General features: G+C 45.8%; 1 protein-coding gene across 1 annotated transcript in view; it reads right to left on the reverse strand.

Annotated features, from left to right (window-relative positions):
- Positions 1–300: 300 nt before the first annotated feature.
- The window catches only part of PLCXD3 (phosphatidylinositol specific phospholipase C X domain containing 3), a 161,202-nt gene continuing 135,979 nt past the window's right edge, over positions 301–25,523 (reverse strand). The window contains exon 3 of the mRNA XM_068271812.1: positions 301–852. Within this exon, the coding sequence (XP_068127913.1) occupies positions 699–852 (154 nt within the window). The 3' untranslated portion in view covers positions 301–698. The remainder of the gene's footprint in view (positions 853–25,523) is intronic.

Genomic DNA, 25,523 nt, shown 5'->3' on the forward strand with positions numbered 1-25,523 from the left:
GCCAGGACCACGCATGCGCAGTGGTGCATGACTGGGTTAGAAGGTGGCGAGGGAACCCACAGCCTACAAGGGGCCGGAGGAAGCCCCAGGTAAGTATAAATGCCTGTGCTTTTTATTCTTAGGTTTCCTTTAAAAAGTTTAAAACAAATCTTTTATTTTTGACACCTAAGAAAAAGTTTAAAAATTGATCTTTACATAAAGGACTGATCCAGAAACATCAGAAGAGTGAATATTCACTTTATATGTTCACTGAATGTAAAATCACCACATAAAGCAAATAATTGTTTAAGTATTGATAGAACGGCAGGAGTTGCATTTTTTATAACCAAAATATGTTATGACCACATGAGCAAAACGTCCAATGAACTGTAACTCATAAAAAGTTTTGTACACTTTGGTTTAAAGATAACAACCCATCCAACTAAAGAAAGACTAATTAAAGTAATCCCTTCTTTCCTTGAAAACTTTTTTTTATCAATATTCATTTTCAAGAGAAGATTACACATTTTTGTACTTTTCAAAACCGGAAAACAACTTAGATACGAGTATTCCTAATTATTTATCTACAAATCCCACCACCTTGGAATCGGAGAAGGTGGCTGGAAGAGTTCTGTGTTTAGCAGTAAAACATTTCTTAGACAATTACACTGCAGCATTTCATGTCTGTTTCGGGGGTTGAAGTATATTACAATATTGCATCAAATACTATTTTCATCCGCTTCCAGGAGATAGTTCAGCCTGACGACCGTGCTGATAAAATCACCCAATTCTACAAAGTCCGCTGTAATTATATTGATTCCGCTTTCTCCGGGCTTTTGCGTCCGCACCCACTGCATCATGGACGGGAGGGCTCTGCAACAGAAGAAAAACACATGTAAGGTTACAGTTTGAAGCACAAAAATATAAGCAATCCAAAAGTTAAAATCACTATTACTTTTCTTGTTGATAAATGATCATTCCCCAGTTTACATGACTCTTAGTTGGTACACAAAAAAGAAATTTCAGGGCATGCTGGGTTGTCCTTTTTTGCTGCTCTACTTCTCTTAGGCCCCATTCACACCTAAAACCGCAAACCGCCGGCGATTACCGCTAGCGTTTTGCAATAGTGACTTTTCCACGATTAACGCGGAAAATTCACTGGACACCGCAGCCTTTTGGGATTAGTGGTGCTATGTATGCTAATCGCAAATCTATGGCAAAACGATGCATGTCACGCATTTGCGGTTAACACTAACCGCAAACGCGTCAGTGAGAACACTGGCATTAGGCTTACATAGGCTAGCTGTTTTTATAAACCGCAAGCGTTTTGCGCTGACCGAGAATCGCGCAATTCCCGCTCTAGTGTGAACGAGCCCTTAAGACTTAACTAATGCAGCCTGATTGGCATCAGGGGCGTAACAATAGACCCTGCAAGGGATGCCTCTGCAAGGGGGCCCATAAGCCACAAGGGGCCCGTGGGGGGAAAAGTTTGAGAGACTGACAGCTAAGGGCAGGGAGAGAAAAAAACGTATTCTACTCTCGCACCATTGTTTATTGACTGCATGTGTCCACCACACAGATAAGGACTCATACACACTCTGGAATTTGTACACTGTTCCTGCTCCCTAGGGTACGTAAAAAAACATCTGTCTCTCACTGCTGCAAAGATCTGATGACTGCATGTACAACCTAACAAACAACGGAGTCACATTTTTTAAAAAAAAGTTGTAGACTTTCCCTTTTTCCACTCTGAAAGGATTCCTAGATTCTTATCATACAGGCTAATGACCTTATGGCCTCTAATTACCTTTACAACACAGCAGAGTGGAGATTGATAGATAGATGTCTTACTGTTGCTGCTTCATTGAGAGCTTGTTGTCTCATACTGACCAAGATCCCGTAATAAGAGTGAATCAATCAATGACATTCTGAATGTTTTGCCAAAGTTTCAGTGAATACTACAGGTATATCTTATGTTCAGCATGTCATTGTTGTTCCTCCATATAGCATGTGCTGCTCTCATGTAGTAAAATAATAGGGCTGTGTGTGTATGTATGTACTGGGAGCAGAGCTGCAACGAGGGACTTGTCAGCTGCAGGTAGCTGGAGGAAGCCCTGGGTAAGTAGATCTGGGGGTAGCATAGATTGCCTGACATTTCCTTTAAGTCTAAGTGTTTTTATCTGCATGGGGAAAACACATTGGTCCTCAGTTTTCCTGTGCAGAAAGCAAGGGGGGTGGGGGGCCTCATCCAAAGTTTCGCAGGTGGGGGGGGGCATCCAAAGTTTTGCAAGGGGGCCCAGTGATGTCTAGTTACGCCCCTAATTGGCAGAAGCCTCGTTCCCTCCTCTTTTCCCCTCTCACTCCTCTGTTCCCCTGATTGGCCAATATTTCTCATGCTGAGACAATGCATTTTCTCTAGTGAAGGGCGGCCATGCATACACAATCAGGCAGAGGAGAGTAACGGAGGAAATAACATCAGGATTGGCTTAAAAATAGCCACAGTTAAAATGGGAAATGCTAAGAAGGATTTTTTTTTTTTACTGTTGAAAAATCACTAAAATCAAACGTGGACAGTGCAATACATATGTTACGTAAGTAGAGCAAGTATTTATCTACTTATATATGTGTTGGTTTTTTTTCTGAGATAGTATGGCTGACAGCTCCTCTTTAAAAACACAAGAAGAGGTGTATAAGAAAAAAGGGTGATGGAGAAACTTGGGAGATGGGAAATAGCCAATCGTAGAATATCGGTGCGTTTACCGACATTCTAATATTTTACAATGCTACGGTAATTTTCAATAGTACAATATCAGTAAATGTTACTGATATTTTATTACATCTAAACCTAACACTTCCCCTTGATGCCTAACACTAACCTATCCCAACGCGTAAACTCTCTTCCTGATCACTAACAATCATCTCATTCAACTACCTACACCCCCCCCCCCCCCCCCCATGTAAACCCCTTTAAAAAAAGGTGAAACAATGAAAGAAGACAGATAAATAGTAGGCGGCCCTGGGCGAATTTCTTTTCTGTCACCGATAAGACTGATGGTGGCACCCCAATTTTATGTTTCCCAAAAAGAGACAGACCACAAAGAGCACTTTTACTGTCATCATAAAAATCTTTCTGACAAATATTATGCACTTACTGCCAACTTTGATTTGATCCAATTCCAAGCTGTGTGGAATTTGAATTCAATTTGCATGGAAAAATTATCTAACCACTCATCTCTTATTGCCATTATTTGTTTTGCTATCTCTCGCTCTCCTCTAGCTAGTAAACTCGTAAGGGCAGAGTACTCCCCCGCATACTTACCCCTAACACTACTCCTCCCTCCTATACCTATTACCAACAGTGCTGCTCAAATCCGGATCCGGGGGACATCCGGATAGTTCTATCCAGATATCTCCTAGTTACCTGTGCGGGGTGTACGGGGGGGTCAATCTTACCTGTCTGACGTCTTCTTTGGTCCGTCCCTCGGCGCCTCCCACGATGCAGTCCAAGCGGCGGTCACGTGATTACAAACACTTCCTCCTTCCGGGTTGAAGGAGGAAGTGTTTATAATCATGTGACGCGCATGGAGCGCATCGTGGGAAGTGCCGAGGGACGGACGAAGGAGAAGTCAGACAGGTAAGCTTGACCCCCCCGCCCAGCCCGCACAGGTTTACTGGGAGATATCCGGATAGCAAATATCCGGGTATCTCCCGGTTCCGGAATTGAGCAGCCCTAATTACCAACCTTCACTGCTATAATTTTACCATAGCCCAAATTACCGCCCCAGAGCTGCTCTCATCACAAAATGTTAAAACTGGTGCCCGCTATAGCCACAATTTACTGGTGCCCACTTTGGCCACAATTTTCCTGGCATTGCTATGCAAATAGCATAGTGTGTGGTTCCCTGGCAACAAGGGTCGCACTGTGCGCTACTTAATGTCGGAAGAAGCTGCCCTTCTCCTCTGAGATATTATTTCATCTTCTTTCTAAAATAACTTTTCAGCAATTTTCAATTGAAAAAGTACCAAAGAGCAGGTGAAAAAGTACTTCCAAAATTAGTCTGCGCATTTTCTTGTATGCTTCTGTCTTAAAAGGCATTTTATTGACAAGCTGTGAAAGTATCAACTAGGAGAAAGCTCAGGAGAGGAGGATAATTGCATATCGGCCTTAATGTCATGTCCTTAGCCGGGGCGCACCTGTCGTTCCGACAAATGTCTCCACTGCATGACTTAATTATCCTACAGTCAGTAAAAGACTGATTGCAATGGACAAACTAAAATGGCCACTCTCCCATATCACAGTAAGAACCCACTTTAAATGCATTTGTTCTGCCAACTCAAACAATACAAACAAGTCCTTTTCTAATATTTACCAGACAAAACAAGTTTTTCGTGTTGCAGATAAAATGACGTCGTTTGGGGCTTTCATAAATAGATTAGAAAACCACTTTACTCTCAGCGTTACAGAGGAGCTGAAAGCCGAGATGGAACCTTATGCCAAAAGCAGCTCTTTCAAACCAATCCTGAAAGCATCAAATCCTGCCGAGAATGGAATTACCGAAGCCTGAAACCACAGAGCAGCACTAGAGTGTCGTTAAATACGTCCAATCCAACGATTCGTAACCTCAATTGGAACTTATTGGCTTTATCTCTGCATGTTACACCTTCATAATTCGCTTGGCTTTTTGTAAGGAAACGCGGAAAAGCCGCCATCTCTCGAGGTGAGGCGGCTGTTTCCGCGTCCAGCATGGCGTCACAACGCGGAAAAAACGCCGCATGCCGCATAGGCAGTGCGGCGGAATCCGCATTGGTAACGGCGGAATCCGCATCGGTAACGGCGGAATCCGCATCAGAGGCGGCCCCCGCACAAGATACATTGCATGACAGTACTGGTGTGGCTGGGACTGATAGTCCACCAAGATTCAGACTTACACGCGCGCGAGCACAGAGGCAGAGTTTAAATAGCAGTTAGAAGGGAGTCGGCTGACCAGCTGGGTCAGCTGACAAATTCCACTGCTCCCATTGGACCAGCAATTAGGGAGGTCCTGGAAAGGTCCTAGAGTATATATACTGCTGGTTATTCACTTGCTCTTTGTCTGGCGTGCGATCACATACGTGGGAGCACCCAGATCCGTAGTCAGATCCTGAAGTGTGCCGGGACCAGCTGGAGCTGTAATCCTACACTTAGCTAGATATTTGATAGCTAAAGTACTAGTTTAATTGTGATTATATGTTATGACTTTTTGCCTGCCTCGACTATCCTCCTGAACTCTGACCTTGTACCTCGATATTTCTGATACTCTGTTGCCGAACCTCGGCTCGTTCCTAGACTCTGTTTCTGCCTCCTGATTTTGTACCCCGATATATCTGATACCCCGTTGCCGAACCCTGCCTGTACTTTGACTCCGCCTTTGCCTACTGTATTTGTACTTTATCTGTCCGTGTGTGTACGACCTGGCTTGTCTGACCTCGAGAACCGACCTCACGATTGGAGGCGGTTCCCAGTCCTGTTAGTGACACTTCTTCCTGAGTGTCACTCTCGGACTTTCCTTTCTACTGTCAGTCTGACTCCTCCCGTCTTGGAGAGCTCAGGTCTGCGGAAGGAATCCGTGCAGTTCTCCTTGCTGCACTGAGGCCTAGGCCTCCTAGTGTTACTGTTACACCAAAACACTACACTCTACTCAGGCGAACAGAGGTTAGTTTGTATATCGGATTATCGGTGAGACTGCAGATCACTTATAATCTGGTATATATCTGTATTTCCGGCGATACTGCAGATCACCGGTAATCAGATACTCTCTGCGCCCTCCGATCGTTACACTTTTGAATGAAAATGTTATGGGGGAAAGGGGAGGGGGAGGGGGGGCGAGAAGAAAATTATTTTACTGTGTCATTCAGATCACTCAAAAGTGACTTAGTAATGTTTAATATCTAGTTTTCCATCAGTTATTTTGTATGTCTTCTGATCATAAAAAAGTTGCATGTCCCACTATAAAGCTACCATAGTTCAGAGATTCCAAAACTATGCAAAAAAAGGGGAGGATGATTGCTGACACATGAAACGCGTAGGAAGGAGACTTGTGCATGAGGAGGAGTCAGAAGTGTAGCAGAGTGGAGGTCTGGTATCCAGCTGAGTGCTAATCCAGAGCAGCGCACGGGGGAGAGCCCGGGCAAAAAACTCGACACCTGTACTGTGACTACCACACTTGTGAGTATTTTAGCCTTTTTAACCTCCTGAGCGATAATCCCGAGCTGAGCTTGGGGTATGTCGCGCAGGAGGAGTTCTCAGGCCCTGGTGGGCCGATTTGCATAATTTTCTTGTTACACGCAGCTAGCACTTTGCTAGCTGCGTGTAACTTCCGATCGCCTCCGCTCCGCCGCTACCTGCCATGCCGCGCAGCCCCCCCCTCCCCGACCCCTTGCGCAGCCTGGCCAATCAGTGCCAGGCAGCGCTGAGGGGTGGATCGGAACTCCCTCTGATGTCACGACGTCCATGACGTCGGTGACGTCATCCCGCCCCGTCGCCATGGCGACCGGGGAAGCCCAGCAGGAAATCCCGTTCTGAACGGGATTTCCTGCTTACTCTGATCGTATGTATGGAGTGTAACCTTAGTGAAGATTAGAGAGTGGAAGGAGATTACTATAATGACAGGATTCAAGGTGTTGCAGCTGATCGTGTGGCTTGGGAGGGGGCTGAGACCCTGCAATACGTGGCTGACTCCTGTGGTGAGAATCAGTGAAGCTGGGCAAGTGATGACTATATACTGCACTGAGGAACTTAAAGTCGGTGGAAGAATTTTCTCAGGATTTGTGTTACTGGACTTATCTATGAGCGCTGTTTCTTTGATATTCAGTTCAGAGGATACAGTAAGGAGGTTTACAATCACTAGGAACTTGACAACTTTTCTATTGGACTATATGGCCTTAAGGCAAAAATGCCTTAAGATGCATGCGCACGAGAGGCGCACAATGCTGGGGTAATCACTTCCGCCGCCACCCGGAAGTTCTTGGCTTTTCTCATTTGCCCATAGTGCAACGTAATTGTCGCACCACCCTTGCCCTTCTAACTATAGGCGCAGGTTGATGATGCGACCAAAAGGTTGCATCCCCGATCGGCTAGGGGATGCCATAAATGCCATAAATTAAACAGCAGTTCAGGAACACTCTGGCACTGAGGCGCCAGGTGTTACCCGGACTTAATGCTGGTAAGTAAACATCATTCTTTTTACTCTATTGGACATTGTAGATTCCCCAATCGTTCCCTTACTACTGCACTTTATAGCTGAAGTCCGTCCGCTCCACCCCACCCACAAACCCTGCAACCACCACTTGCAAAACAATGTTGTTTTTTCCCCTCTTCGTTATCCCACCTTCAATACCAACACTACCACCCATCTACTCCTTACCTGCACAATACCCCAGACCACCTGTTTAAAACAAAAGGTTTCCTCCCCCCTGCTTCACCCCACCTTTAATATTACCACATAACCACCCATTTACTCCTGTCTACAATATGCACAATACCCCAGATCCCCCATCCTCCTCCCCCCCTAACTTTTTCCCCAAATAATGTTTTTCCTTGTTCCCCCTCTTTTCCCCCCTTTTGACATTTATCCTGCGTTTTCCTAATACGTCTCAATTTTTCTTGTTGATCCGTGTTTTTCCTAACACGTCCCAATTTTCTTACTTACCTTCTCAATTGAGCACATATATTAATTATTACCACTTCTCCCATACAATAATACACAACTATGCCAAGTCCATATATGTTTTATTGATAATTATGTATGTATGCATTTTTGTTTGAATATACACCAATGTTTGCCTCTTGTCCCCAGTTTGTGTACTTTAACTTTCTATTGCCTGATGAAGCGGGTATAGGCCTGCGAAATGCGTTGCGAATAACCCCCTGGAGTGTACCAATAAATTTTACTTTATCTTGAATACACAGCTTGTTGTATCTGCTTGCAGGAGGTAAGTTCACCACTGCCTCTTAAGCATTTTTAAACATTTTAAGAACTGATTTTAATATTTTTGGCACCTCTGTTCTCTATTACATTATAATCAATATCCACCCCTGGTGGAGGGGGATACCTCTTTCTATTCCTGTCTACAGAGAGCGACTTCTTATTCCTGAGTGAGGACAGGATAATCTCCTCACCTACTTATACAGTGGTTGTAACCCTGGTTTGTGAGTATACTACTGTACTCGTATCATTAACCCATTTACTAATACTTACTACACTATATAGGGCTCTCGGTTCTCTCTCTTTACGTTAGCCCTTCCCATGTTCACATCCATTTGCTGGACTGAATGAGCACTGCTCCACCTGAGGTGTAAATATGATCAATACGTTGAGTAAAACCTAACTCCACGTTGTAGTTTTGGACAGTGTGGATAAGTGTTAGAGACACTTTTGGGTTTTATTGTCCCATGTTCTCATCTGTAAGAATTTCAGAAAGAAGTAGGGATATACAGTATCTTCAAGAGTGGCAAAGACAAAATAATACAAGTTTTGTACAGGGCTTTGGAGCACTTTTTTTCATAAATTGAGGAATCAGATGATTTTTGCACCAACTCCACAGCCCTGATAAGTATTATTGTAGATTAAGGAGTCGGAGTTGAGAATCAGAGCAATTTTGGGTTCCCTTGAGTTGGAGGATTCATAAACTGAGGGGTCGGAGTCGGAGTGTTTTTGTACCGACTCCACAGCCCTAGTTTTGTACAGTGGGAAAAAATGAGAAACCCCAACTAGATTTTATACTTCCAACTTGTTTTCTGTCCTTAGGACTACCAATTTTCATTTTGAAGCCACACAGTTCCACGGAAGTCGCAGGAACAAGAAGTGAAGGAAATATTGTTTACGGGTGGACAGGAAGCAATAAAATCTTTAAAGGTTCCTAACACCATTCCATACTTTGGAAAACTAGAACTGAAAAACATTCTGGAGTTAAGTGCTAAAAATAAGTAGGAGAATTTGGAGTTTAGGGTAGAAAGAATTGAAGGTAATGGAAAAAATGGACTTTGAGTGATTATCTAAATATTATCTTCTCCCTTCAATACATGCCACCTTACATTCCAAATTCTAATCCCTAATGGTGGATTCTGAAAGCTCATACTTGAGGCTTAAAGAGGCACTGAAGCGAAAAAAAAATTATGATATAATGAATTGGTTGTGTAGTCGGGGTAATTACTAGAACATTGGTAGCAAAAAAAATTATCATATTTTTATTTTCAGTTATACAGCTTTTTTTTTATAACATTGCATTATTCTCTAATACTTGCAGTTTACACATTATTCAGCATTCTAAAAGTTTTTGCAGACCAGGCAGTGAACTTTTGACCTGTCCTGAACTGTTTTCTGCAAAAGTAATGCTTCATACACACTTGAGATAAAAGTCTTTGGAATATGCAAGATCACCGACCAATTTTACCCCCTTCCATGTAGTATGAGAGCCATACCTACGCAGTCTATTCTATGGAGCTGCACTCCCCATCAGATAAAATCTTTGCAAGATGCTGCACACAAAGATGCCCGTACACATTCAAAAGATCATTATCTGCAAAAGATCTGTTCCTGCAAAAGATCCATTCCTGCAAAATGCATTCATAGTCTATGAGAGCTGCAGTTCCTCATACACACCTGGCTTAACAGACTTCATCTGCATATCTGGCAATCATCTGCAGATCTGAAAATCCATCCTGGTGGATCTGATCTGCAGATGATCTGCAGATGATTGTCTGTTAAACCAGGTGTGTATGAGGATCTGCAGATCTCATAGACTATGAATGCATTTTGCAGGAACTGATCTTTTGCAGGAACAGATCTTTTGCAGCTACAGATCTTTTGTGTCTGTACAGCATCTTTGTAGCTTTGTAGCTCAATGGCTATTTGCATAGATAACAACTGGAGTCTCTTAACTCTTCCTGTACTGGAAACAAATATTACACTTGTGTCTCTGCTCCTAATGCTTTATTTCTTAGCTGTACTACACAACCAATTCATTATATCATAATTTTTTTCGCTTCAGTGTCCCTTTAACTGGTCTAGACACATTAAGATAGAGTGCACTGCTTTATGAGTGCCAGACCTCCTTCATTTGTGAAATTTTGAAGCAGCTGGTATTTGAACTTGGCATGGGACTTGTTCCAGATGAAGCTAAGAATATTAGATCAGATTGTCTTCAATTCACCACTCCTGCAGACAGGGGTGTAACTAGAAATCACTGGGCCCCCCTGCAAATCTTTGGAAGGGTCCCCCCTCCCCTCCTGCACACATGTTGTTAAGAATATGCATACAGAAAACCGACAGATAAGTGCTCCCAGCCTCAGCTTATTACACTCACTCTGTCTATCTCTGATGGAGCAGAACTGGCTTTGCAGACTTCTCCACCATCAATACAGTACAGAGCAGTTGGGAAGGAATAGAGAGGTTGGGGGCAGGGCACTGTACACAAAACCCTGCCACACTGTCTGTCTACAAATCTTTGTCTGCAAAACCTTGTATGATTCCTTATCAGTGGCTGAGCAGAGGCAGTAATTAGAACAATTGTGCAGAGAGCAGAAAGCCTTTTCTCTCTGTGCCCTTAGTTGTCAGTGTCTCAGGACAGGTAAAAGAAATGTCTCCCCCCATGGGGCCCCCTGCAGCTTCTGGGCCCCCTGCGGCTGCATTCCTTGCAGGGTCTATTGTTACGCCCCTGCCTGCAGAGTATTTCTTCAGATTAAATGAGTGAAGGACTTTCCTAAGCAATTTATAAGTACCGCAAATCTACTTACTTCAGCCAAATACAGTAAAACCCCCGTTATCCAGAACTCAGTTATCCAGAAGTATCAAGCAACCAGAAAAAAATCCTGGCCTTGTAGGATGCATAAATCTACTTTTACACTTCTTTATACAGTAATACACCTCTGTTACATTAAGTTAAGTCTTTCATTTGTCCTAATTTTTTTTGTACTGTATTTCAACATTAATACAGTATTTAGGGTAAGTATACAGTGTAGGGTATAGTATTGTTTTTTAGCCAAGCTTATTTTTAACATTGACTCTCAAGCAACCAGAAACTACACTTATCCAGCATCAGATAATCCCTACTGGTGCCGGAAAATGGGACTTCACTGTACTGTTTATGTGTCTGGCTGAAGTTACTCTTTAGGAGTAATGAAACAACTTAAAGCAGAAAAAGGTGTCTATTTGAAGCCATTTTTTTATGGCAGGTCTTCTGATGGCAGGTCATCCTCATCCTCGATACAGCACTCCACCCCTCCAAACCACCCAGTAGTGACAGCCTGCAGGGCTAGCAATGAGTAAATTATTCTTCTAACGCACAAATCTGCACTGACCCAGGGAGGGAATTAAATTTAGCCTCTCAAAGGCCAACAGCTACATGTTAAAAGTTAAAGAGAGTCTGAAGCTTCTTAAAAAAATGCCACTTTTTTTAGGCAGTCTTCTTAATCATTAATGGCTTAGCTTAAACGCCGCTATCCCACGGCAAAACGAGGCTTTAATCAAACCGAAATCCTTGGGCCAATTGCGGGGCTCCTTCCTGTTGGAGGCAGAGCTTTGAGCTGTAGCTCTGCCTCCATTTGCGTCAATCTCCCACGGATCTCCGCCTCCTCCCGCCCCTCTCAGTCTTCTATCAGAGAGGGGCAGGAGGAAGCCCCAGGTCTGCGCATGCTTGGCTGTGTGTGAACAGAGGGCCATAAAAAGACGGCGAGGGACTGAGTGCTGCTCATGGGGCTGGAGGAAGCCCCAGGTAAGTATAAATTAGCAATAGTGAACCATCTCTGGTTCACTTTAAAGCGGTATAAAACCCTGACATAATATTCAATAAAAACATGTTTTCCTACTTTTTATATGCCATACGGTTAGCATATTTGCTTTTGTGCATAAGTATTAAAATTCATTTAGAAATTATACATTCCTAAAGTACACTTATTTTACTCTGAGAGCTGACTTTGCATTTTATTTATAACTGCTTTATTCATCCTCTAACTTAATCAGAAAGCATCAGAAAGCATTTATGCTTGGCTGACTTTGTTCAGGGGACCGGGCAGTGTGAGAGAAGGCTTTGTTTACATTCCTCACTTGATACAATTAAACACAAGATAACATTATGTAAAGTTCGGAAGCGGCCAGCTCTGCAGGCAGGGAAGCTTCTAAAGCCTGTGTTAACCCTTTGAATGCAGTTCTAGTAAAAAAAATGCTGATTGTATATAATATGCTGTAAATAATCTATTAGAGCAAAGTAGAATTGCTGGGTTTCATTACGCTTGAAAGGACTTACGAGGCCAGATTTGTAAAAAATACATAAAAAAAGTTAGATACCTGTGTGTGTTTGCAAGGCACGGAGGACGCCGTCCACACCCTCCGTGCCGTTCCGCCTGGTCCCCGCTGCTTAATATGCCCCCGAACGACCCCCGACCGCACGGCCCAGGTCGGGCTCTCCAGCCTTCACAAAGATGGCCGCCGGAGCTGGCCGCGGCTGCGCAGTCCGCATAGCCGCGAGTGCGGCTGCGCAGCTCTAAGGCCAACTCCCCGATCCACGCTACTGTTACGTGGATCGGGGGGTTGGCCTTAGAGCTGCGCAGCCGCACTCGCGGCTATGCGGACTGCGCAGCCGCGGCCAGCTCCGGCGGCCATCTTGGTACAGGCTGGGGAGCACAACCCGGGCCGCGCGGTCGGGGACCGTTCGGGGGCATATTAAGCAGCGGGGACCAGGCGGAACGGCACGGAGGGCGCGGACGGCGTCCTCCGTGCCTTGCAAACACAAACAGGTATCTAACTTTTTTTATGTATTTTTTACAAATCTGGCCTCGTAAGTCCTTTAAGGTTAAAATTCATAATGTAATTATATAGCACTATCAATTTACAACCTGTTGTAAGACATTTTAAAGGGAAATGAGCACCATATTTAGCACCCAGAGCATCTCAATAGCACATTAAAAAAGCATGTGAACAATACAGCTCATTATTTAAAAAAAAACTTTTTACCTCTTCTTTTTACATTTAAAAGTTCAGCTGAGACTTTTATTACCCTACTTCTGGGAATGGCAGGACCTGCCCGACCCCAGACATTTCAGGCAGATAAGGACTGATGTAATTGTTTTATTGAACACATTAGCAGAGAACAAACAAAAGCTTTCATCAGCAGGGGGAGAGATAGTACACTGTGCTTCAAAGAGTTTAGAGAAGTCACACGTGCTACATTCACACTTTCACCTGGATAAATAAGGGCAGGTAGAAGGGGAGGGGGGAACATGGCAGTTCCTATAGCTATTAGAAACCAGGAAAAACTTCAGGAAAAAAATGGTGCTTGGTTCCCTTTAAGCACACTGAACTCTAGGTGCACTTCCGCTAAAAAAACTGCCATGAACGTAGATTAGTAAAAAGTATCAACTCTTCTTTTATTAAGCACTTCATGAATGACATTCTCATTGGTCCCAATCTTGTTGGTCGTGAACCTACGGTGCAGGACAAGTGGGAGTGGCTTACGTTATTACATTTTGCAAGTGGAGTTTTACCTGTATCACAGTGGATCACCACTTGATGCAGTATTAGTAGGTCAGAGCCAACAACTCACTTTAGAGCAAGGCTTTTTCCTGCCTCTTAGCCTCCTGTCATCATTAACTCTGCAGAACACAACATTTTGGTGAATTGCACTTGTTGAATCGTCTATTGATTTTGCGTTTACATGTAGAAATGGGTACAATCAATTTCACAGCATGTAATCTGTTCCACAATGTCAATAAATGTTCTGAAGAATACAGAAAGATCAATAGATGGCCTCTGGGTTATTCTTTATTGTTATTAGTACAACGCTATTGCAGATAAAAGGAGTTCTAAACTTCTAGAAGGGAAGCAGAAGAAACTACACTTGGGATAGTGTGTGTGTGTGCATGGTGTGTGTGTGTGTGTGTAGTATCTGTGTGTGTGTGTTTGTGAGCGTGTGTGTGTGTGTAGTGTGTGTATGGGTGTGTGTGTGTAGTGTGTGTGTGTAGTGTCTGTCTGTGTGTGTAGTGTCTGTGTGGTTGTGTGTGTATCTGTGGTGTGTGTCTCTGTCGGTGTGTGTATATGTAATGTAGTGTATGGGTGTGTGTGTGTGTAGTGTGTGTAGTGTCTGTGTGTAGAGTCTGTGTGTGTGGTTGTGTGTGCGTGTGTGTGTGTATGTGTGTATATAGGTGTGTGTAGTGTCTGTGTGTGTAGTGTCTGTGTGTATGTGTGCGGGTGTGTGCGGCTGTGTGTGTGTATGAGTGTGTGTAGTGTGTGTGTAGTGTCTGTGTGTGTGTTTAGTGTATGTGTGCGGTTGTGTGTGTGTGTGTGTGTAGTGTCTGTGTGTGTAGTGTGTGTGTAGTGTCTGTGTAGTGTCTGTGTGTGTAGCGTCTGTGTAGTGTAGTGTGTGTGTTTGTGTGTAGTGACTGTGTGTGTAGTGTGTCTGTGTGTGTGTGTAGTGTGTGTGTGTGTAGTGTGTGTGTGTGTGTGTGTGTGTAGTGTGTGTGTGTGTAGTGTGTGTGTAGTGTGTGTGTAGTGTCTGTGTGTAGTGTGTGTGTGTGTGTAGTGTGTGTGTGTGTGGGGGGGGGGGGGTAGCTGTGTTTTTTTTATGTTCACTGCAACTCTGAAGTAAATCTGATTTTTTTGTTCCAGAGTTATGCACAGATAAGTGAAATGGGAGCGGGTACTGCACTAATGTCATAATGTCAGAAGCTGGTCCTCAAGTGACAAGAAGGTCTGCCTCTTTAACCTTTCAAGCTTATTGGCTTCTTCATTAATGTGATGGATGACTTCAGTGACCAATGGGGAAGCTCATCTCGCTCTCAGGCACGCAGTTTCCACCATAAGTAAGCTCCAGATATTAACCTTTTCAACAGATTTGCTTCTTGCCGCGAGAGATGTCGCGAACCTCCGATTTTCAGTACGCGAACCCCGTTCGCGAACCTTCGCGGAAGGTTCGGTTCGCGGAAAAGTTCGCGAACCGCAATAGACTTCAATGGGGATGCGAACTCTGAAAAATAGAAAAAATTATGCTGGCCACAAAAGTGATGGAGAAGATGTTTCAAGGGGTCTAACACCTGGAGGGGGGCATGGCGGAGTGGGATACATGCCCAAAGTCCCAGGGAAAAATCTGGATTTGACACAAAGCAGCGTTTTAAGGGCAGAAATCACATTGAATGCTAAATTGCAGGCCTAAAGTGCTTTAAAACATCTTGCATGGGTTATCAATTAGGGAGTGTAATTAGAGTTTTGCTTCACACTGACACACCAAACTCACTGTGTAACGCACCGCAAACAGCTGTTTGCGTAGTGACGGCCGTGCTGGACTGGTGTGCACCGTGGCCAGAGTGTAGGCCGTGGCGTTTTTCAAGGCCATATGGTCGCCAGGCCTTGGTAGCTCAATGATAGAACAACAGTGACTGTCCAGCTGATCAAATTTGGTCTGACCACAATGAAGCAACGACCTTATTATCTTTTGTGTCCCACCCCCACCCGAGACACTCAAATAGCCGGCGGTCATTGCTTCATTGTGATACGCAAGCCCCTTCCCTGCGGCAAGGTAATGATCACGAAGGGGGATGGGCACATGTACATGCCTTTTGTTTATTTGTTGCAGCCACCCGCAGTGCAGCCAGAAAAATTAGGCAGGCATGTACACGCACCAGAAAAATTAGTGTAGTGGCCGCTGCTAGCAGCGGCCTTAAAAATTCAGGAATCCGCCTAGAATCCTGGACCCTGTTGGTGGTGGCGGAGAAGGCAAGCGGCCTGCAGGCAGAGATGCTGTGTGTGGGGGACTGACTTAGTCTTCGGTCGTGCAGTAGCCCTCCGTGATCCATTCCTCATTCATTTTGATAAAGGTCAGGTACTGAACACTGTCGTGACTTAGGCGACTTCTCTTCTCAGTAACTATGCCTCCAGCTGCACTGAAGGTCCTTTCTGACAGGACGCTTGCGGCAGGGCAAGAGAGAAGTTGTATGGCAAATTGGGACAGCTCTGGCCACAGGTCAAGCCTGCGCAACCAGTAGTCCAAGGGTTCATCATCGCTTTTCGCAGTGTCTACATCCACACTCAAGGCCAGGTAGTCGGCTACCTGCCGGTCCAGGCGTTGGTGGAGGGTGGATCCGGAAGGACTATGGCGAAGAGTTGGACTAAAGAATGTCCGCATGTCCGACATCACCCTGAGATCGCTGGAGCGTCCTGTCCTTGCCTGCGTGGACTTGGGAGGAGGAGGGTTACTGCCAGTGGTACCTTGATTGCGTTGTGCAGCCACATCACCCTTAAACGCATTGTAAAGCATCATCAACAACTTGTTCTGCAAGTGCTGCATCCTTTCCGCCTTCTGTTGAGTTGTTAACAGGTCCGCCACTTTGTGCCTGTACCGAGGTCTAGTAGCGTGGCCACCCAGTACAGGTCATTCGCCATGAGTTTTTTGATACGGGGATCCCTCAACAGGCTGGACAACATGAAAGAGGACATCTGCACAAAGCTGGATGCAGACGTACTCTCCATCTCCTCTTGCTCTTCCTCAGTGATGGAACGCAACTCCTCTTCCTCCCCCCAGCCACGAACAATACCACGGGAACGTGGAGCAGCAGAAGCCCCCTGTGACGGCTGCCGCGGTTGTTCTTCTTCCGCCGCCTCTTCCTCCTCCACAGAAACACCTTCCTCATCATCACCATCATCAGAGTCTGACTCCTCTCCTTCCCCACACGACTCCTCTTCTTCCTCCTCCTCCTCCCCCCTCTGTGCTGCCGCAGGTGTTGTGGAAACATCGGGTTCGGGTGTAAATGGCTCCCACGACTCCTGCTGCTGTAACTGTTCTCGTTCACGCTCCTCCACAGCTGTATCCACCACTCTACGCACGGCACGCTCCAGGAAGTAGGCGTAGGGGATAAAGTCGCTGATGGTGCCCTCATCGCGACTCACCAGTTTGGTCACCTCCTCAAAGGGCTCCATGACCCTGCATGCATTTCGTATCAGTGTCCAGTTTTTGGGCCACAACATCCCCATCCTCCCAGATTGTGTCCTTGTACTTTAATGATACAGGTACTGGGTGACGGCTTTCTCCTGGTCTAGCAGGCGAGAGAACATCAGCAGGGTGGAATTCCAGCGAGTCGGGCTATCGCAAATCAGGCGTCTCACCGGCAAGTTGTTTCTACGCTGAATGTCCGCAAAGCGTGCCATGGCCTTGTAAGAGCGCCTGAAATGCCCACACAACTTCCTGGCCTGCTTCAGGACGTCCTCTAAGCCTGGGTACTTGGACACAAATCTTTGCACAACCAGATTCAGCACATGTGCCATACAGGGTATGTGTGTCAGCTTTCCCAAATTCAACGCAGCAATGAGATTGCTGCCGTTGTCACACACCACGTTGCCGATCTCAAGCTTGTGCGGGGTCAGCCATTGCTCCACCTGTTTGTTAAGAGCAGCCAGGAGAGCTGCTCCAGTGTGACTCTCCGCTTTCAGGCAAGACATGTCTAACACTGCGTGACACCGTCATACCTGGCATGCAGCATAGGCCCTGGGGTGCTGGGGCTGTGTAGCTGGAGAGGAGATCGTGGCACCAGCCAAGGAGGAGGAGGAGGATGACGACAGCGAAGCGGTGGTAGCAGGTGGAGAGGAGGTGGCTGGAGGCCTGCCTGCAAGCGGTGGAGGTGTGACAAGTCGGTCCACTGCGCAGCCACGTACTCCCTGCTTGCTGCCATCGGTCACCAGGTTGACCCAATGGGCTGTGTATGTAATGTAGTGGCTCTGCCCGTGCTTGGCAGACCAGGCATCCGTGGTCAGGTGGACCCTTGACCCAAAGCTGTGTGCCAGAGATGACACCACTTGCCTCTCAACTGCACGGTACAGTTTGGGTATGGCCTTTTGTGAAAAATAATTGCGGCCTGGTATCTTCCACTGCGGTGTACCAATGGCCACAAACTTACGGAAAGCCTCCAACTCCACCAGCTTGTATGGTAATAGCTGGCGAGCTAATAGTTCCGCCACGCCAGCTGTTAGACGCCGAGCAAGAGGGTGACTGGCAGACATTTGCTTCTTAAGGGCAGACATTTGCTTTGTAAGGCACTTGTCCCTACGTGAGAGTTGGCCTTTCCACCGCTCAATTTTTGCTGGCAGAGACAACAGATGGCTTTGCTCCGATCTGAGACACGCACTTGAAAAAATTTCCAAACCACTGAGCCCCCCTGGGGTGATGGCGCTACGGGGGCATCAGCAGCTGACGTTGAAGGGCATGTTGGCTGGCTGGCCATAGCTGGCGATACATGGCGCCGGACACTGCCCCCAGCTGTTTCGGAGGACGAGCTCCCTCTGCTTCTATCATGGAGTCGTCTTCTCCTACTCCTCTCTGACTCCCCCTCTGAACTGTCCCCCTGGTCATCTCCTCTACCGGGAACATATGTGGTATCCGTATAATCGTCATCATAATCCTCCTGGCCGGCTTTGCTTTCCTCAGACACCTCCTCAACTGCACCAACTTCAGGTGGTTCATCATCCCCCTCCTCACACGATACGTCCATACTATCGCCACCTAACTCAGACGTATGAGGTGGTGTACCTGCGCCTTCTTCTTGTTGTTGCAGTAGTAGCTGTGAATCAGTGATTTCACCACCACCACCAAATAACTCCTGCGAAGAGTCAAATGCAGCGGATGTGGTGCTTGTACTAGCGCTGGTGGCACTGGCTGCGGGAGATGAGGTATTCTGCGTTAAATACTCAACCACGTCCTCACAATTTTGGGAAGTGATGGCACATGCCTTCTTCTGAGCACTGTATTTTAGGACAGGTCCGCATGAAATCACAGCACCACCACCTCGCACAGACCTGCCGGTGCCTGGTGGCCTTCCTCTGGGTCTGCCTCTACCTCTTCCTCTACCTGGTTTGTCCATTTTGTCCATCTCGGGTGGATGCTAGGTATATGCAGTGAGGTGGGTTCACTCAACACAACAGGTAGTAGGATGCAGTGAGCTGGGTTTACTGAACAGTAAAGGGACTTAGATGCAGTGAGGTGAGTTCACTCAACACAACAGGTAGTAGGATGCAGTGAGCTGGGCTCACTGAACAGTAAAGGTACTTAGATGCAGTGAGGTGGGTTCACTCAACACAACAGGTAGTAGGATGCAGTGAGCTAGGTTCACTGAACAGTAAAGGTACTTAGATGCAGTGAGGTGGGTTCACTCAACACAACAGGTAGTAGGATGCAGTGATCTGGGTTCACTGAACAGTTAAGGTACTTAGATGCAGTAAGGTGAGTTCACTCAACACAACAGGTAGTAGGATGCAGTGAGCTGGGCTCACTGAACAGTAAAGGTACTTAGATGCAGTGAGGTGGGTTCACTCAACACAACAGGTAGTAGGATGCAGTGAGCTGGGTTTACTGAACAGTAAAGGTACTTAGATGCTGTGAGGTGGGTTCACTCAACACAACAGGTAGTAGGATGCAGTGAGCTGGGTTCACTGAACAGTAAAGGTACTTAGATGCAGTGAGGTGGGTTCACTCAACACAACAGGTAGTAGGATGCAGTGAGCTGGGTTCACTGAACAGTAAAGGTACTTAGATGCAGTGAGGTGGGTTCACTCAACACAACAGGTAGTAGGATGCAGTGAGATGGGTTCACTGAACAGTAAAGGTACTTAGATGCAGTGAGGTGGGTTCACTCAACACAACAGGTAGTAGAATGCAGTGAGCTGGGCTCACTGAACAGTAAAGGGACTTAGATGCAGTGAGGTGTGTTCACTCAACACAACAGGTAGTAGGATACAGTGAGCTGGGTTCACTGAACAGTAAAGGTACTTAGATGCAGTGAGGTGGGTTCACTCAACACAACAGGTAGTAGGATGCAGTGAGCTGGGTTCACTGAACAGTAAAGGGACTTAGATGCAGTGAGGTGTGTTCACTCAACACAACAGGTAGTATGATGCAGTGAGCTGGGTTCACTGAACAGTAAAGGTACTTAGATGCAGTGAGGTGGGTTCACTCAACACAACAGGTAGTAGGATGCAGTGAGCTGGGTTCACTGAATAGTAAAGGTACTTAGATGCAGTGAGGTGGGTTCACTCAACACAACAGGTAGTAGGATGCAGTGAGCTGGGTTCACTGAACAGTAAAGGTACTTAGATGCAGTGAGGTGGGTTCACTCAACACAACAGGTAGTAGGATGCAGTGAGCTGGGTTCACTGAACAGTAAAGGTACTTAGATGCAGTGAGGTGAGTTCACTCAACACAACAGGTAGTAGGATGCAGTGAGCTGGGCTCACTGAACAGTAAAGGTACTTTACTAGGTATATAACACAAAGCTAGGTATATGCAGTGATGAGGTGGGTTAAGTAAACACAACAGGTACTGCAGTATATGCAGTACTGGGTAGTACAATGTGCAGCTCCCTGTCACACACACAGGTAGTCACTGAATGTGCTGGGCTGCTGGCAGTGGCACACGCACTATCAATTGCAAGGCTGTGCATGCAACAAAAGTGTCAGTTTGACACACAGAAAAGAAAAAAATGTACAGGATGAGCTCTGAAAAGAGCTATTGAGGGGTGCTATAAAAGCAATAACAATCAGCCAGGAGCAAGATAAGCAGCCAAGAGCCTAACTAATCTGTCCCTAGAAGAACAAGTCTGCAGCAGCTGTTCCTACTCTGTCTCTAGCAGACACACGAGTGAGGCTAATGGCCGCCGGAGCCTGCCTTATATAAGGGGGGATGGGGCTCTAGGGCTTAGTGTAGCCTGAATGGCTACAATGTGCCTGCTGACTGTGATGCAGAGGGTCAAAGGTGACCCTCGTAGTGCATTATGGGGCGAATCGAACTTCCGCAAAAGTTTGCCTGCTTCCAGGCGAATGCGAACCCCCAAAGTTCGCCTGGAACCGTTCGCAGGCGAACCGTTCGCTACATCTCTACTTGCCGCAAGTAATTCAAAATATAAAATTGGACCTTTTACCTGGGATGGCTGGATACAGAGTTCGGGTCACAGGGACATAAGTGTTCCCATCACCACTCTGGCTGTTGATGAAGACAAAGGTGACATATCTCCTCTTAGTCTACCCAGACAAAGGAATGGGGCTTCTGGAAGTAGAGACTGACAACGACAGTCTATGGTTGTGATGATAGAAACCCACCCCGACTAGCAGAGATCTCATCCCGTAGTCTACCACTGACCTTATTTAAATCAAGGAGACATGGGGGTCATGTGCAATTAACTTTTTCACCACAGTTAACTCCTAGGAGATCATTTTCATCTTCTCTTTAAACTAATTTTTCAGCATTTTACATTTGAAAAAGTACCCACAAGTTAGTGAAAAAGTACAATTAAATGTATTTTCTTGTTTGTTGGTGGCTCAAAAAAAAAAAGTAGGCTACCTGATCCACAGGGCTGAGCAGATCAGGTAGCCACAAAAACCGCAGCTCCTGTGGGCTGCAATAGCCCACTTTCACTCGCGTGACCCCTGGGTCACGATACTGCACTGAGAGACTGTGTTGTCTCTCATAGCATGCAGGGAGGCGGGGATGCGGCAGGAGGCGTGGCCAGGGGAGAGAGCTGCCCAATGGCAGCTCAGGAAACCCTGTAGGAATGCCCCTGGCGGGTGTTTTAAACAAGGAATTTTACTCCCCTCTGTTTACCAAATCTTGTCTCTAAACATGGGCTATGGCACGGATGTGGGGGGGGGGGGCAGAGTGCGGTGATTGGGGGACACAGAGCCATGTCATTAGGCAGAGAACATGCCTCTGTGTCCCATCTGCCCATCTCGGGTTCTCTTTAAAAGGCTTTTTATCACAAAGGCCCAAATGCATTTTTTTTCCCCCTACGAGATCATTTTTCAACTTATTTTTAAAATAACTTTTCAGCACTTTGCAATTGAAAAAGTACCAAAAACTAGATAAAAAAGTACTATCAAAATTATTTTGAGCATTTTCTCGTTTGATGGGAGTTTAAAAAGCATTTTATTTACAAGGTGTGAAAGTATCTGAGAGAAAACTCAGGAAAAAAAGTTAATTGCATACAGGCCCTGGCGTCACAGTTGTTTCCACCTGCCAGTGTGGACTGGAAATAGTGGTCTGGAGTGGACAAAGTTCCAGGGCCATAAAAGGCGAGGGGAGATAAAAATTATCTCTAAAGAGAAGAATCAAATGAAAAAAAAAGTAATTGCATATGGGCCCCAGTGACTGTAAGTGGTAGGTTTGCTTTAGGAGAAGGGAATTTTTTTTTTGGGAGAAGAGAATGGAGGGGAGACAGATAAATGTGACTACATGCATTAGTACAGCTATCCTTTAAAACTAATAAGAGCACCTATGCAATAGCCTTACTGGATTGTAGACAGAAAAAACAAGAGCGGAGAAAGGTTATGTTCTAGAAAGACCTGCCTAAAAGAGGTAAACATCAGGTATGCAAGTGACAGTGTCTATCTGCGCCAGGACCAGGTTGGACTGGGTCAGAATATAACATAACCCGCATTAATAAGTAATTACAGCCATAAAATATTTTCCTGTCAGTAAATGGCTTCCTGGAGCAGGAAACAGATAAAAAGGATCAATAATTTATAGATTTGAGCTCAAGAATACTTCAATGAATGTGTCATTGAGCAGAAACAATGAAACAGTAAAAACTTAAAAACTAGATTTAAATGTAAAATAAAACTGTGGGATATGTAAAAAAAGTCATTTTTAGGAGAAGGAGGATAGATACAATTGTTTTTCTCATCAGTTTATTTTCACCTCGGATGTCCTTTAAGCACCCTACACATTCTTCCATTTTGGTGGTCACATGAGGTTGCATTCCCAGTCACCAGACTCCTCTCCAGCAGCCTCCTTCCACTTCGTCTGGTTCTCAGCCATAGTGTCTCCTGGGTCCCCATTCTGCAGCTGAAGCTTCCCCGTCCTGATTTCCATTGCCGATGGAGATCAGAACAACAGCAAGAATGCAGTCTTCAGCTGCAGAGTGAGAAGTAGCACTGAAGGAGATATTGCTTGCTTGGCAGTTGGAAGAAGCCGTTATTTCCCACAATGCAACGAGGTTCACAGACATCAAACTGTCAGGACCATGGTCATGACATCACACTGTGGGGGGGTTTCACCATAATGTCAGCCATACAGACCCCCTGACGATCTATCCGAGAAAAGGAAAAGCGTTCCCGTGGGAAAGTGGGTATCAACTACCGATTGGAATGAAGTTCAATCCTTGGTTAACCTGCCCGCCCTCCCGCTGTTTTAAAATGTCTTGCTTGTCCCTCGTAATGGACCACAGGACGTTTTAAAACATCCTCCCCCGTTGCTGCTACCATGCCCGTGCACTCGTGCCCCCCCCCCACGCCGTACTTACCCACTTACATTTGTGGGTGGGTAAGAGGGTGCCACTTTGGGTGGGTGGGTGGCTATCAGGGGGCAGAAGAGGGAAAAAAAAGATCAAGGCAGACACCAGCCGCAAAAGTGTACTAATGCGGCAGGGAGCAGAGCTGACATCATTCCTTCCTCCCTCCCTCCCTCTACATCATGGCCCCCCTCGTGAGTCCCCTATGAAAGGCAGAGAGAGATCGTGCGCAGCGGGTGTTTAGTTTACATACCGTTCCGGCGGCCAGCTTCCTACTTCCTGTTTCGCGTCATCAGAAATAGGAAGTAGGAAGCCGGTCACCGAACGGTAATGTAAACTGTGACCCGCTGCGCACAATCTCTCCAGGTCATTTCATGGGGACTCACGAGGCGGGCCATTATGGAGAGGGAGGAAGGAGTGATGTCGGCTCTGCTCCCCGCCGCATTAGTACAGAGTAGTTCAGTGGCTGGTGCCTCCATCTTTTTTTTCCTCTCCTCTGCCTGCCGGGACACAAGGGGGGGGGGGGGTATCCCGGGACAGCGGGACCCCTCCCCCAACCCGTGACCGTCTCGCCGATTCCGGGGCGGTTGGGGACCCTGCATTTAGCAGTAGGCAACTAGGACGGACACCAGCAGCTGTCCGTCTTAACCCGACCCTTATATAGCCACTGACAACTAATCAAAAACTCATTAAGTTGACAGCACAAGGGCTGCACGACTGACGAGGCTCTTGTTACTTTTATACAGCTCATGCTGTTTTTCCACATGAGATAATCTATATGTGAACTATATAGGGAAACGGGCAGAAGATGGAAGAAGCTGCTTCTGCTCCTCCGTTCAGCTGTCATCCTTGCTGCCGAATTCTGTTTTCTAAGCCCTTATGGTGGTCATGGAAACAGCAGTGTTTTTTTTTCTTCAGGATTCCATAATTCATGACCAGAATTTTCCTGATACGAGACGTGTCATGTGCTGGAGAACTGTCATAACACATGGCACAGGATTAAAGGGAATAAACACAACTTCATTTGTACAGACAAATAGAATCAGATATTCTGTCACTATTCATTGTTCTTACAAGTACTGACGCTAGTAATATATGGATATATGCATTTACATTAGTGACTGAAGCATATCAGTGTCAACTGCTTGTTTATAGAAACTGTACAGTATATCATGTATCAAGGTACTCAGTATTAATGTGCTCTGATACTTGATCGCTTTACCGATAAGAGGTGCTTAAAGGATACCTTATTGCCAAAAATGACGCCTACTGTGTGCGTGTGAGGAGTAGTGCAGAAGCTTACCGCGCCTCCCTTTCACTGGCATCAGCCTCCATTTTTTTGCAAAGCGGCTCAATCCACAGTTCTTGGTAGAATGTGATTAGTATGTCCATGGTAGAATGTGTGTACTCCTGTGGGAAGACATATTCAGCACGCGTACCCTCTGCACTCCGCTTGGGCACCTTGTGACCTCGCTCCCCAACGACCTCAAGTGCAGTGCGCGCATGCGCCGGGTACGTCTTTTCGTAGGAGTGCGGGCATACTCCTGCGGACATACTACGCTTGTACTGACCCCGTCGCCCAGGACTTCGGAACGGGCCACTTTGCAGGGAAACGGAGGCTGACGCCAGGGCAAGGGAGGGGCGATAAGCCTCTGCACTTCTTCCCACACACATAATTTTTGCCATATTTTTAGCACTAATGTGTCCTTTAAAGCAGGGGTCTATCTCTTTCGTTAACCGGGACTACCTGTACACTAAATACCTCCAAACCTAAGATAACATCTTAGTGTTAAATACTGTTTCCCCACTCTTGCCTAATAACTGCACACATTTTGGTGAATAATTGTATTTTTAGTTTCAAAGGTTTTTATTCAGTTTTGTAATATACACAAAAGACAAACATTGTCCCTGTGGAGGGAGCTAAAGATCAAAGGAGGAAAAAAAACAAGTAAATTAACATAAACATAGTACCAATGAGATCAATACAATAGTAAAAGCATAGCAGAAAAAGGGCATTAGGAAGGGTGAGAAGAACCGAAACCCACATAGAACAGACCTTTGACACCTAGGAATCCAAATATATAAGGCAGGTCAGCTAAACTGGCATAGGAAGCCCAAGGGGACTAAGTCTTAGGTCAAAAGTCGGCATTCTAGCTTACACTATGGCAATCATTCACTCATAAATCATAATCTTGTGAACACGGGCTATAACCGGATCTATAAGAATCTTTAATAATACTTTTCCAGCTGG

Source organism: Hyperolius riggenbachi, chromosome 1, assembly GCF_040937935.1.
Source record: "Hyperolius riggenbachi isolate aHypRig1 chromosome 1, aHypRig1.pri, whole genome shotgun sequence".
NCBI classification, from domain to species: domain Eukaryota; kingdom Metazoa; phylum Chordata; class Amphibia; order Anura; family Hyperoliidae; genus Hyperolius; species Hyperolius riggenbachi.